Genomic DNA, 14,932 nt, shown 5'->3' with positions numbered 1-14,932 from the left:
TAAATCATAATAATTATAATATTACTTAAATATGCTTAATAAAAAATACATTACATTAATTGTACACGAACACGACATTGCTCTCTATCATAAACTTCATCAACAACTGAATCATATTAATTAGTTTGAAATTCATTTTCTATCTTATTTCTCAACCTATTTTTCACAATCTTCATAACAAGAAAATAATCTTTCACTTGTAGCAAACAATCAGAACTAACTTAATTGAATTTGAACTTTAATAGTCTATAATATATATTATTAAAATATTTTAAAGCAAATTATTACTTACTATGTTGTGTTGTGGGTGCATGTTTTGCATCAAACGGTCGTTACTAACTTTTAACAGAATTCTCAAATATCAATTTATATAGTATATATCAAGAATAAGTATATGAAAAAAAAATTATGACAAGAGGGGGGGCCTCAGCCCCTACTTGCCCCCCCTTATGTCCGTCCCTGATTGTATTCTTATCTTCAATGATTGGTCGTCACATTAACATATTATATTTTTCTTGTTCAGAAAAATATATTGTATTTTTCATATATATATATATATATATATATATATATATATATATATATATATATATATATATATATATATATATATATATATATATATATATATATATATATATATAATTCTAACATGGAAGACTTCATCAAGTCTTCCATGGTGCACAAGTTGCTCATATTATTATAACGAATACGAATTTTACAAAATCGACCGTTGGATTGAAAATTTATATTGTATAGATCATCCATAATTTATTTTAAAAAAATTGAAAAATCATTTGATATATTATTGAGTCTCATCAAAATTAACGGTTTATGAGTTTTTATTGTATACCGTTAATCTTGATTGGTTTCAATAACATATCAAACGAATTTCGATTTTTTTTTAAAAAATGATGGATGATCTATACGATATAAACTTTCAATCCAACGGTCGATTTTGTAAAATTCGTATTCGTTATAATAATATGGGCAACTTGTGCACCATGGAAGACTTGATAAAGTCTTCCATGTTAGCCAAAACCATATATATATATTACAAATGTTAATATAATGTAATTCATTCTTGTAAAACATATTTTATTTAAATATTATAAAAAAGTGGACAGTTTTTACTTTTAAGTCTTTATATAAAATACTTTTCAATTTTTGTACTCGTCAATTACTTTCTTTTTTTTTACTCATCAAATAATTGTTATTAAGTTTACTATCTACCGGTATTATGATGCATGCATATAAGTTCTTTGATTCTACAATCTTAAAATTAGCTAGGTAATACTAATGAAGTGGTAAGAATGGAGAAAAAAATTCGATTGAAAAAAAAAAAAATCAAACGAGATAAAACATCTTGTTTGAATGAAACTAAAAATACATTTAATCGATTCTCTGTTAATTTGGAGTTTTTTTAGAGGTAAATAATGTTTAACCAAGAGTTGTTCTACTCGTGAATCAAATTTTGATAATTTTTCTAATGATTCATCATTTTAATGGAGTTGCTTAACTAGTTTTGTTTAATCGCTTGATTATCTTTCTTCTTTGTAATTAACCAATTGAACTCAATCGTAAGGGATATTGTACTCAAATTTATATTATTTTATATGTGTTGTCTATTGTCTATCTAATATATTATACAAGAAAAAAAAATAGAAATGATGTATATTTTAGGGTTAATTACTAATTAGTAAAATGGTCCCTTAAAGATATTTTTGGTTTCAGATTGGTCCCTTAAAAAAAAAAATCCGAATAGGTCCCTTAAAGAAAAAAATGGTCCGAATAGGTCCTTAAAGACATCTCCGTTGATCAGTTTGGTTCATATTTGGTTCATAAAAAAAGGTCTGAATAGGACCAGACTGATTAACAGAGATGTCTTTAGGGGACCTATTCAGACCTTTTTTTCTTTAAGGGACCTATTCAAACTTTTTTTCTTTAAGGGACCAATGTGAAATCAAAAATATCTTTAAGGTGTCATTTTACTAATTAAGCCATATTTTATCTCTCGTATTTGTCATGTATTTTATATCTTTTACTTGAAATTTGTATATCAAATAGACCTTTTTGAGAATTTGGAGTAGAGGAATTGAATTAGCTTTAAAGATAAGGAAGGAGAGTGATGAACTAGAGATGAATCAAATTAGTAACAATTAATCATTCAGTGAAAAGTAAACTTTTTATATATCTCCATTCTTTAAGTTTTCCCCCAAATTCCTCTCGTTCTTCCCCTCCTAAACTCATATAAAGAGTCTCCGAGACAAGGCAAACTTGTCATGTAGACTAACAAATTTGTTGTACAAAGTCATATATACATGGTTATATATTGTGGCTGTAATATTGCTAGTGGTCCGTATAGCTTACCTCATTACACCACAATTGCAGTGTGATTTTCAATCACATGTGTGATCATATATCGTAACCACATCAGACATTTTCGATCATATTCATTTAAATCTTTTCACTGAAAATTAAAATTGTAGAAGCTCAAATTCCAATCTATGTCAAATCTAACAAAATGTTTTACTTTTAACAATATCTCATATGTGTATTTGAAACACCTCTCAACTCAATCTGTATTTATAGGGAAAATTGAGACTCTACTAATTAGTAGATAAATACATGTTTTATGAAAATTTAGAATTATTTCATATTGCAACAACTACAATAACAACTAAATCTGCGACCGCAATCAAAATTTAGAACCAACGGACACGCATTAGGGAAAACAAATCTTAGCAAAGGGGCATTTTACATTACCAGTACTATGCAGCCCGTATTATAGTACCTAGCTAGTGTCCGTTATTTCAACTCAAACAACATTTGCCATTAAAAACAGAAATCCCTGCCTAACACTCTTCTCTCTCTCTATATCCATCCATTCATGGCCACCACAACAACTGAACAACACACCTCACGTGCTTCACACATGCACGACACCACCACAGACAACGAAGACGACACAATTACCGACAGTGAGCTGGAGACTCACACCGATGAGGAAGACGATGAAGAAGAAGAAGAACAGAAACCTGTGAACTATAGAAGCTCAATAACTTCTGCAGGTATTAGTAGAATTGTGGATCCAAGAGCAAAATGGGTGCAAGAATGGAACAGAGTCTTCTTACTAGTATGTGCAGCAGGGTTGTTTGTAGACCCACTGTTCTTCTATGCTCTTAATATCAGTGACTCATTTATGTGTCTCTTCATCGACGGTTGGTTCGCCGTCACAGTTACGGTGCTCCGTTGCATGACTGATGCTTTGCACCTTTGGAATATGTTCCTCCGTTTTAAGACGGCCAAACGCAGCTCATTAACATTCGCCACCAGTTCGGCCACCGCAGATGCTGGCTGTTCCGTCGCTCTTGGTTATCTTAAGTCCCGCCGGGGATTTTTCTTTGACCTCTTCGTTATTCTTCCAATACCTCAGGTCAGAACTTAATTTCTTCCATTTTTTTGTCTATTTGAATTTTAATTTTTTTAGGCAAGTTAATATCTTCTTTACAAGCTTAATTTTGTTGTAAACGTTCTTTACAAGCATTTTTTATTTTACATAAAGTTCTTTACAAGCTTATTAAGTCTACTAAAAAAATTAATTAAAGAGTGCCATTAAAAGTTGATTTAATTGGTAATTAGTTGGTCCATACCGTACCCAACAAAAAAATGTAAGTTTAAGTTCCTTGGTAAATGGTAATTAGTTGGTCTATAAATATTTTTCTTGTAAGTTCAATTTTAATGTTTATCCTAACCTCTTGGTAAACTCTGAGAATCAATTCATTTTTAACTTTTTTAGTAAAAGAAATACATATGGTTATCATATAGTTCTTTTTATGGACAATATATGACTATTATATAGTTTGGTACATATAATACTTCTAAATAATAGATACATTTAATGCAAACCTTAAGAAAGTTCCAATTAAAATAGTGTTAATAAAAAAAACAGTATCATTTTATTATCAAAAAATTAAAGAATAGTGTCATTTTTAGTAGTGCTATTTAGTGCAAAGTATTTTATCCCAAAATTTCATGAATTGAACAGTAAAAAATCGTCCAATTAACTCAGGTCTTTTAAGGAAAATATGAAGGGTGGGGGTGGGGTGTATATAATTGTTAAACATTTGTATAATTGGTGCTATGATAAAATCGTGATATATATAATTCGCAGCATATAGCATAACTCTTTTAAGTGAATTTTGGCATATGTATTTTTCCAAATATTCTGGTTATTATTACTATAAAATTCATGATATTAATAGAAATAATTTTGTCATATGTGACAAAATAGCTTCACGACTCTTTCACAATGACTGTCATATAAATGTATTATATTGTTACACACTTTGCCTCCATGTTTTTTGGCAAATGTCCTTGTTAATTGGTTGAGAAATCAATTTGTGAATCTTTGGTGATCAATTAGTCGTGCTACACATAGCATTGGTGTTACTATATATATGATAAGAGTTCACATGAAATCCGTCACTCACCAATAATTATTAGGTCCATACAAAAATAACAATAATTATTAGGTAAGGGGTTTGGATAATACGTTATAGCTGATAGGTCTTGAGTTCAATTTCTAGTTCATTATAAACCAAAAAATATATATACTTGAAGAATTGAGATATTAAATCAACCATCATTGAGAATAAACCAAATATTCCTATATGATACTCAGAAATTAACTTCACATGCAAATTTAACCAGTGTTAGAAATAAATATTGAGTGGGAACTTCATTGGTCAAATGTCCTGTTTGTTTGTTTGTTTTTTTTTTTTTTTTTTTGTCTTTTGTTTTTAAAAATTTATCCTAACAAATAATAATTCTCATAAATAAATAAAATAATAATTTAAAATTGTATATATTCTTCGATAATGCTTTTACGACACTCTCTTCTTCAAACTACGTTATCCATGTTATGTCAAAAAAAAAAAAAAAACTACGTTATCCATGTCAATTATGAAGTTTGGCACATTATATAAGGTTCCTTTCAGCGATAAGTTTTTGTTTTTTTTTTCCTTCATAAAAAAGAAAAATAAAATAAAATAAAACAAAACAATCTGAGAAGATAGGTGTTGATTGTATGTCGTTGCTTACATGCGGACATTATAATTGATGAAAGTTGTCAGGACATGCTGCATCTCCATGTGCTACTTCTCCTATGGTATGGCCTTCTATAAGTTTATGATTTGAGGCAAGTTTGTTTTGAATATGTTTATATACGCTTGGGGTAAATTAAGTATATGCATTATTTGAATGAATCTTCTAATGTAATATATGAGTCAGTAAGTATAGTGTGGGTTTATCACTATACATAACTTTTTTGAACCTCTTAAAAAAAATAAAAACATTTTTGACAAATTAATTTCAACACATAATCAATCATTCATATATGCTTAATTTTTCTGATTTAGGATAAGATATGAACATGATACTCTATGGATCAGGCAATAAACAAAGTATTATATATTATTTCATTATTTTATTTTTCGACAAATATTTCATTATTTTATTGAGATACACCATATAATGATATATTATATATAATTGAAATATCAGTTTTGTTTTAGAAAAAAATCCTTTAAACCAGTTGTGAAAAAATTACATTAATTTATTAAAAATATTTATTTTTCTAATTTTTAATATTAATTTTAGATTTATTTTAAAAATTATTTTAAAAAATTTCAACGGACTATCAAATTTTTAGCTTAAATAAAATGAAAAAATTTAATTCTTTTCTTACATATAATTCTTAAATTTAAAATTTTATTGCGTAAAAAAATTTGAAATTTTATTATCAATTTATTTTTATTTTATATTTAAACTAAATTTTATATGAGTAAATGAACAATTTTTTATCTCATCCTGCTGGTTTTGAATTAAGGTCTCACTCCATAATAATTGTTTTTACTACTGAGTCATTATAAGATAAATTGACAATATCAACTTATCATATTATATATATCGGGTAATCAAACACTAAATTGTATCCAAACCAAAGATGTACTCCCTCCGTCCCTAATTATAAATACATTTTCAAAGATAAACTTTGTCCCTAAATATAAGTTTTTTTTCAATTCCCTAAACACATTTATTATTACTTTTTCAAACATAACTCTCCTTTACATTGAAATCCGAAATGTTAATTACAAATACATCTTTTCATCAAAGACAATTTAGTAATTGTAATACCCAAAAAATACACATTTATTATACTACCAACTTTTCTTAATATGTGTTAAAAAAACCCCGATGGAGACTTATATCAAGTGAGTATTTTTTGTTTTGACAATAAAACAATATTGATCTATGACATAGAAAAAGAGAGGAAAGAAAAAGGAACTATAATTCATGGAGCATGTGATGAACTCTAACCTAACAAACAAGGTATACAGAGTAGTACATGAGCCTAAGTACATGATGCATGTCCCTACATAACACCTTCCCATGAGCCTTTAATTTCTTTTTGTTTCATTCCATGACATTTCATCATTTCATTCATTTAATTATTTATTTTGTTTTTATTCGCTTGAAAAGAAAATTTGTTGGGAGTTTTTTGTTATTATCATTAAAAGATAGCTCATCACGGCACTTGTATTGTATGTATGGAAATTTAACATGCCTTGCCTGTGTCTTTTTTTGTTTTTTTTTATGGTATATGGTGCTTGTTTCTTATAAAGAAAAAAAAAATCAAATTATTATCATAAAATATTTTATAGCATATTTTATATGTATGGAGAGCCACACACGTTGATACCAAAATTCGATACTGTCTTATCAGAATTAATTATTTTTATATTATAGGTAACAAACCATGGTCCCCTAAAATATCAGTACTGAATTGGATGTTTACATTTAGAGCAACTCATTCGTGGTCGTGAAATATACTTCACAGTCATCACACTGAACATCGTACGTATATATGTCGTGTAGTTTTTGTCCATTACTCAATATTTGATTTCAAATTTTAAAATAAGAAAGGAGTTTAATTGTTGTGCATTGTTGGTGTAAAGATTTTTACATATATATTCAATAATGCGTTGCCACTTCATTTACTGAATGTGACACATCATGTGTTTTTAAATACCATACATGATGTGTCTGTATATTATTGGACGCATGTGTAAAATAATTTTACACTGACGGTGCATACAAATTAAATTCATAAGAAAGTGGGATTTAAATTGTGTGAAATTATTGAGATTACATACTTTAAAGTTTGGAGAAGAAGGTGAAATTCTGGCACGCAGTGGACATATGTTGAGAAAGACGTTCCAACACCTGACTATCACAGTTCACACTGAAAAACAACATATACGATAAACAACAGAAAAGTAAATAACGCAGTTTATTAATTTGTTAATCCAGTTCGGTGCAACGTCACCTACTCTGGAGGATACCAATCCAGAATGAATCCACTATAATAGTATTAGTTCTAAATCAACAACAAACATCCAAGTTACCCACTTGGGTTGGTGCATTGGTATTGGCTTGGGACCTGAGAGTGTGCTCCTCTTGAGATCTGAGGTTCGATTCTCTCTGGCGCCAATTTGGATGGGTTAATTTAGCTTCTTCAAAAAAAAAAAAAAACATCCAAGTTTACAACTTATCACCTAGCTACTATTTGTGCTAAATCTAACTGGGAACTTCTAGATATGAGACCCCGTCTCACTCCCCTCAATCACACAACCAGTGATTGTAAACAACAACAGTCAGTCGTGAAGACACTCTTCAAAACACAAACGGATGTCCGTGCTTAAAAGCTTAGGAATACGATCACAGAACTAATCTACGTACTTAACAACTTAGGAGTAGTTCACAGAATACAACTCAATAACACAATCTTAAGCTTGCATCAAGGTGACACAAGAAAAGCTCACAATTAACAATGAACTCACTAAAACCCTAAAACACACGCTTTGTAAAATAAGACTTTAGTAGTTTGAAACTAGGTTTTAAACTAGGTTTTAGTCTTCATATTTATAGTTTGAGTTAACATAGGTTTGTTCCGCAATTCAGGGCTTCATAATACAATATGCGATGTCCAGCTCACACAATCTTGAAATAAATTTGATGTTTTCCTAAAATATTGCAACCTATTTAGGAAAATAAAAAACTGGGTGAGACCGCCTTTAGAAGCTTGTAGAACAAGGCGCGACTTGACGTACATGATAAGCATGAGTTTATTTCAGAAACAAATCTTCAAGTATATCATGCGTAAATAGAGTGTGTTTCAGAGTATGATAGATGTTGTACTCACATGTGTTACAATATCTGATCCAACATCTGACTAGAATTTATTTTGCAAAATGTAGTCAACTTACAAAAATTCAACGGAAGGAAAAAAATTCTTTAATTTTTAGCTTAGATTGCATGAAAACAATTCAAGGAGTTATCACACCAATCATACGAGAACAAAAAAAGATTTATTCTCTACGTGACCTATGAACTACAACTAAAAAATAAAAAATGGGTCCACAAGAACATATAAATTAATCATGTTTCCCCTTAACATAATGTTGTACCTCAAGCGCTAAATGCTTTAAGAAGATGTACAATGGTTTTTATCATTCAACACCATTTTTTCACTTCCCAACACTCCATATCATTTTCTCTCTCTTCTACGTAATCATTCGACACTCATTCAACTTTTACATTCTCCAATAGTTTTTTCATTCAACACTCTACCCCACCACTTTCTATTTCATATTCTTATTTAAATTTATATTTTTGTTTTTATTATTACATAAAATTATAATTATCGATTAAAATTAAATTAACGATTTATTTTTTAGTTTTTTTAATAAAAAAAATTATTTAAATAATTTAGTACGATACAAATAATTTTTATTGTTGGGATGATTAGAATAATTTTGGGTGTTGAAGTGATTATTGTGATCAATTTCACTAAAAAAAAGACTAATACTTCAAGATTAACACTAATAGGAAGATAATAATAAGATTAATATAATGAAAAAATCCATTTTTTTTCTGTGTCCAAATCAAATGAACCAAGTCTCTATTTCAAAAAAAAAAATCATGAATTTTGGTAAAAAAATAAAAAAATAAAAAATTATTTTGCGAATAAATAATTGAGTTCAAAGTATATCAGCGCGCCACACGTGTCCTATCTCTTCTTCTCTCTCCGCGTTTTGCAGCAACTCACTCTCCCTGTTGGCGCGTGAAACACACGCGCTTGTTTGGCCAAATGAAGCAGCGCCATGTGTCCCCTCCGTCAGTGTTCAACACAGTTGAAAACTTTCAACTCTTCTCTCCTCCATGTCATTTTCAACACCATGTTCAACACCCCATTGGCCAATTTTTTGCGGTTGAAACTCATTTCAACACCACCATTACACTTGGTCTAAGTGGTAGCCAATAAAATTAAGTGACAAACCTTCTCCCATTTTTACTTTCATCACCAAACCAAACGGATTAACGTGTTTCCACCCCTCCTCAAAAGGAATAAAATCGACAAGCATTCACTACAAATTTTCCATCAAATTTGCAACAAGAATTCATAATTAAAGAAAGAGTCATGTTAAACAGTATTCACGGGACTCTTTTTAAGCATATTTAAAAAGGAAATTCAGGGTAATGTTAAATGCACAAGTTTTTCAAAATAAAACTTTCTTATTAATATGCTTAAACTAGTACATTATAGACCTATTTTTCTTAAAGAAAACATGAAGAATGTCTTCAATCTTCAAGAAACAAAAAACACAACATATGTCGTGCAGATTAACAATAAATCTTAAGGGGGAAAATTAAAAGGAAGGTATACAATAACAACATTTGAGTAGATTGTTAAAAATCAAATACTAATAACAACATCTTTGTGTGATAAAATATTATATTTTGTTTGAAAAATAATTTCTTTTTTTTTTTCTTCTTCAGATTGTGCTTTGGGTAGGAATTCCTTCTTTGTTGGAGCAAGGTTCAGTTACTTTGGTGATGACAATATTATTGATTGTATTTCTCTTTCAATACCTTCCCAAAATTTACCACTCTGTATGCCATCTACGACGCACACAAAACCTCTCTGGCTATATTTTTGGAACTGTTTGGTGGGGAATTGCCCTTAACATGATCGCGTATTTTGTTGCTTCCCATGTAAGTCACACCTTTCTTTCCAACTCTTTAATTTATACATTGTTGAATTAATGATGCAATAACAAAGAGTAAGTTACTAAATCTCAACTGATTTTGTTTTTCAGTTGCAATTTAGTTACACGTAGAGTGAGGATAGTCCAATCTAAATAACCGAGAAGAATATATGAGAGAAGAGAAGAGGATGAGTGATGTAAAGAATGAAACATAATATTATTTATAAATGAGAGCAACACACAGGGTTCCGTGTAGCATGATTATTAATTTGGAAAACTTTTAGTTAAATAAATAACGGAATCCATTTATTAACTAACAAAATGTAATTTTCTACTGTAATTAATTGTGTCACATAATTACAAATTTTAATCAAATAACGGCTGAGATTGTTCAAAAAAATAATAATTAATGATTATATAATATCAACCGTTCAATCTTTAATCAATGATTGAAATTAACTACCATGTGTAACCGTCGTGTTAATTTTACTGTAACATGTATGCTAAAATAGGCTGCAGGGGCATGTTGGTACTTGTTGGGGATCCAAAGAGCAGCCAAATGTCTCAAAGAGCAATGTTTGAAAACAAATGGTTGTGGCAATCAAATATTGTCTTGTCATAAGCCAATATATTATGGAAGTACAAGTTTATTGAATAGGGATATAGCAAGATTGGCATGGGCAAAGAACAGGGAAGCAAGGTCTACATGCTTAAATGGTCCTGATAACTTCAATTATGGTGCTTATAGATGGACTGTTCAACTTGTCACTAATGATAATCGACTAGAAAAAGTACTTTTCCCAATTTTTTGGGGACTAATGACTCTCAGGTACATTTATTTCCTCGTCTCTTGTGAGTTTGACAAAATCACAATATTTTGCAAAACCTACATTTTAAATATTCAACAAAATGTTTATCCTTAATTACTTCATGGATACTGAATAATAAATTATCTTTGTTGATGTCTTAAGCACTTTCGGAAACCTTGAGAGCACGACGGATTGGCTAGAAGTAGTTTTCAACATCATAGTCTTAACGAGTGGCCTTCTTCTCGTCACTATGTTGATTGGAAACATCAAGGTGAACAAAAATTCTCTTAATTCTTAACTTTCACATTAATTTTTTCTTACTATTACAAAAATTTCTCTACAGTGATCAATTTAGAGACAAATGCTTAAATCAGTTGTTAAATAGTCACTAACATTAACAACAGTTGGCAAACAAATCACTAAATTGGTCATGAACATATTTAGCGATTGATCTCAAAAATTGGTCGCTAAAGAAGACTACATAGATATCATCATATCAATGTATTTCCGTCATTAATAAATTTGTTGATGTAAACATTAAATATGAATTATTATTATTATTATTATTATTATTATTATGACAAAACTTACATGCATTTCCATACATGCATTTCTTACTTTTCCTCTCACAAAGAGGTAGTTTTTTTTATTAAAAAATAATTTTCTTTTATTTTTTCAAAATGAAAAAACACAAATAACCACCTCTTTGTGAGTGGAAAAGTAAGAAATGCATGTATGGAAATGCATGTAAGTTTTGTCCTTATTATTATTATTATTATTAGTAGTAGTAGTAGTAGTAGCATCATATGTGTATATGGTGAAGGTGTTTTTGCATGCAACAACATCAAAGAAGCAAGTGATGCAATTGAAAATGAGGAATGTTGAATGGTGGATGAGAAAAAAACATTTGCCACAAGGGTTTCGACAACGTGTGCGTAACTATGAAAGACAACGTTGGGCTGCTATGCGTGGTGTTGATGAATGTGAGATGACCAAAAATCTTCCTGAAGGTCTAAGAAGAGACATTAAATACCATCTATGTTTGGATTTGGTGAGACAGGTAAAATAATATATTGTCTGATGTCTTCATATAATTGATTTTTGCTAACCTTCACGAGGTCCTCTAAAGTGAGGAATTCACTTTAGAGTGTAAACTAGGTAATTTTAACCGATGATTAAGATAAGCTAAACGGTTACGACTTCTTTCTAATAATTGAATTTTTTTGTTAATTTTGTTGTTGTAACATATTTTAAGTCAGTTATAAGCATTTGATTTTATAACCGCAATGAATGGAGTTCAAATGTTCAGATGTTCTCAAAGATTATTGTAAATTGTCATTTACAACTTTTCAGCTTTTCTTTTTGTTTCTCATTCAGTAACTTTTGTTGGCTATCCCATGATATATATAAAATAGAAATTGCCTTTTAAACCCCTTCATATGCTCACAGACCCCCTAAAATTCTCCTATAAATTAGAGATCTATGTGCATATGAACAAATCTAAAGAGCAAATTTCAAATATAATTCTATTGGCCCAACCCAAATAGACATAAATTGAGTTTGACTAATGCGATCATATTCTATTCAGGTGCCATTGTTTCAACATATGGATGAACTTGTTCTAGAGAACATATGTGACCGAGTGAAATCTCTTATATTCACCAAGGGAGAAACAGTAAGCTTTTATTTATTTTGGTTACAACAGTAAGCTTCTATTAATCCCACTAAACTTTACTTTATTTAAATAAACATTTAAATAAATTTCTCACATTTTTACACTCGGAAAAATTAGTCCTTAATTATGTCCCTGTGAGTTTAGCTCACCAGTTGGTATCTCGGACACATTTTCTCACATTGTATATATTATGCAGAACCTCTGATTCGTATCTCGGACACTCCACATATTCACATTTAAGATGAAATTTCTAGCCACTTGACTACTGAAAAAAAATAATTAAATTAGTCCCTTATTGATGAGTCAAATTAATAGAGAAACTAATTTCTCCTCTATATAAAAATGTTAAAGAATAATTTAAATATTATTTTTTGTTTGGAACTAAATTGAGCTGCAAGAAAGTGGTATAAGACAAACTTGATTTTAAAAATTATAAATTATTATCAAAACAAATTTGTATCATTGAAAATAATTGTTAACATATTTAGAAACAAACATTCCAGAATACAAACATGATAGAATTGAATTATGATTATGGTATTGCAGATAGCTAGAGAAGGAGACCCAGTTCAAAGAATGCTATTTGTAGTGAGGGGTCATCTTCAAAGCAGCCAAGTTCTAAGAGATGGGTTGAAAAGTTATTGCATGTTAGGACCAGGAAATTTCACTGGGGATGAGCTCCTTTCATGGTGTTTGAGGAGACCCTTTATAGAGAGACTTCCATTGTCAACATCAACACTTGTCACACTTGAAACAACAGAGGCTTTTGGTCTTGAAGCTGAGGATGTCAAGTACGTGACACAACATTTCAGGTAAAGGGAAAGAGGGTCTTTTATCTTTATTATGAATGATGTGTTGATTCTTTAACTATTTTTTAAATGTTTGGTGTGTAATACGTGTTGGTGTCCGATAAAACAATATCTGATTACATTTAAGAATAATGCTTCCAACGATCATTGTAATGCTCTTTTATTTGATAAAATTTATATATGGTTCCATCATTTTGGAAATGGTCCATATAAAGTGGTGGAATCCATATGAATTTTACCTAATAAAAAAAGATATCATGTCTCAAAAAAAAAAATTCTTTAAATTAGAGTATTTTTTGGTGAATTTTATTTGAAATTATTTCTGTTGTCAACTGGTGTGTATTGATGTCATGTTCTATGTTTGTGCGAATGCTTTATAATTTATACTTTTCAAGAGTTTATTTGGAGCTACCTTATAAGCATTATATATTCTAGCTTAGAATTTATTTGTATGAGTTGAAGTATATATCTATTATACAATAATAAGTTAATTTAGTCTTTAAACTATTGCTATCTCTCTAATTCTGACCATAAATTCAGGTACACATTTGTGAAGGAAAAGGTGAAGAGAAGTGCTAGGTATTACTCACCAGGGTGGAGAACTTGGGGTGCTGTGGCAATTCAATTGGCATGGAGAAGATACAGGCATAGATTGACTTTGAACTCATTGTCATTTATAAGACCTAGGAGACCCTTGTCAAGATGTTCTTCATTGGGAGAGGATAGGCTTCGACTCTACACAGCTTTGTTAACTTCACCAAAGCCTAATCAAGATGATTTTGACTTTTGAGAACAAGTGTGGTGTCAATTTGAATTGCATATTCTTAGGAGTTGAAGAAAAAAAAATGTAGACATATTATTATTATTATTATTATTATTATATATTATTATTATTATTATTAATAATATTTGGGTGTTAATAGTTATTTTTTATTTTGACAAGAATCTATGTACAAATTCATCAACAAATAAATATTTTTTTTTTAGTGAAATTTTGGAATTTCTATATGCTAAATAGTTTTTTTTTTGTTTGTTTATGAAATGGCTAATCTTTTTTTATGGAAAGACGAATTTCAATACAAACGTACCGAATGAACGCACTATGGAGAAAGATAAATTGAATATAACATAAACAAAAATTAAAGCAATCTCCCAAAACAAAAGCATGAGAGGATTCATATCCACACCACATAGATTTTACTACAGGAAGTTTTTGGAAAGTGGGTAATGGAATATGACGAGTTTTTGGAAAAACAAGTGGGCGGGAGAGTTATCGCTAAAGAAGAAGTTTTCGCGCCCGACATCTCAAATCGAAAAGAAGGGGAGTGAATCTTCCGGTTATGTGCTACTCCGTCCGTACCACAATATATGTCATTTTGGAGAAAAAATTTGTACCACAATATATGTCGCTATATTACCAATGAAGCATTTAATACCATTTTTCCTATTATACCCTTAACTATTTATTTTTATTTTTTCAATTCTTCAATTTATTTTTTCGATACCATAAATAAATGACAATTTTTT

General features: G+C 29.7%; 1 protein-coding gene across 1 annotated transcript; it reads left to right on the top strand.

Annotated features, from left to right (window-relative positions):
• The first annotated feature begins 2,242 nt into the window (after positions 1-2,242).
• On the top strand, positions 2,243-14,304 carry LOC123897442 (cyclic nucleotide-gated ion channel 4-like). Its single transcript, XM_045948089.1, has 8 exons — positions 2,243-3,436; positions 9,904-10,119; positions 10,625-10,941; positions 11,084-11,192; positions 11,745-11,981; positions 12,510-12,596; positions 13,143-13,408; positions 13,946-14,304. The coding sequence occupies exons 1-8, from the start codon at positions 2,891-2,893 to the stop codon at positions 14,193-14,195; spliced, it is 2,028 nt and encodes a 675-aa protein (XP_045804045.1). The 5' UTR covers positions 2,243-2,890; the 3' UTR covers positions 14,196-14,304.
• Positions 14,305-14,932: the final 628 nt, after the last annotated feature.

The sequence above is a fragment of the Trifolium pratense genome, linkage group LG7 (assembly GCF_020283565.1).
Source record: "Trifolium pratense cultivar HEN17-A07 linkage group LG7, ARS_RC_1.1, whole genome shotgun sequence".
Taxonomy (NCBI): domain Eukaryota; kingdom Viridiplantae; phylum Streptophyta; class Magnoliopsida; order Fabales; family Fabaceae; genus Trifolium; species Trifolium pratense.
Note: the sequence above shows the minus strand (reverse complement) of the source record. Positions and strands in the feature narration are given on the sequence as shown.

What these genes read in the sequence shown, in the direction of transcription:
- LOC123897442 (XM_045948089.1), top strand. Translation starts at nt 2,891, where the DNA reads ATGGCCACCACAACAACTGAACAACACACCTCACGTGCTTCACACATG. An exon ending in CGTATTTTGTTGCTTCCCAT is followed by an intron (nt 10,120 to 10,624) that starts GTAAGTCACACC and finishes ATGCTAAAATAG; the next exon opens with GCTGCAGGGGCATGTTGGTA. An exon ending in TATTCACCAAGGGAGAAACA is followed by an intron (nt 12,597 to 13,142) that starts GTAAGCTTTTAT and finishes ATGGTATTGCAG; the next exon opens with ATAGCTAGAGAAGGAGACCC.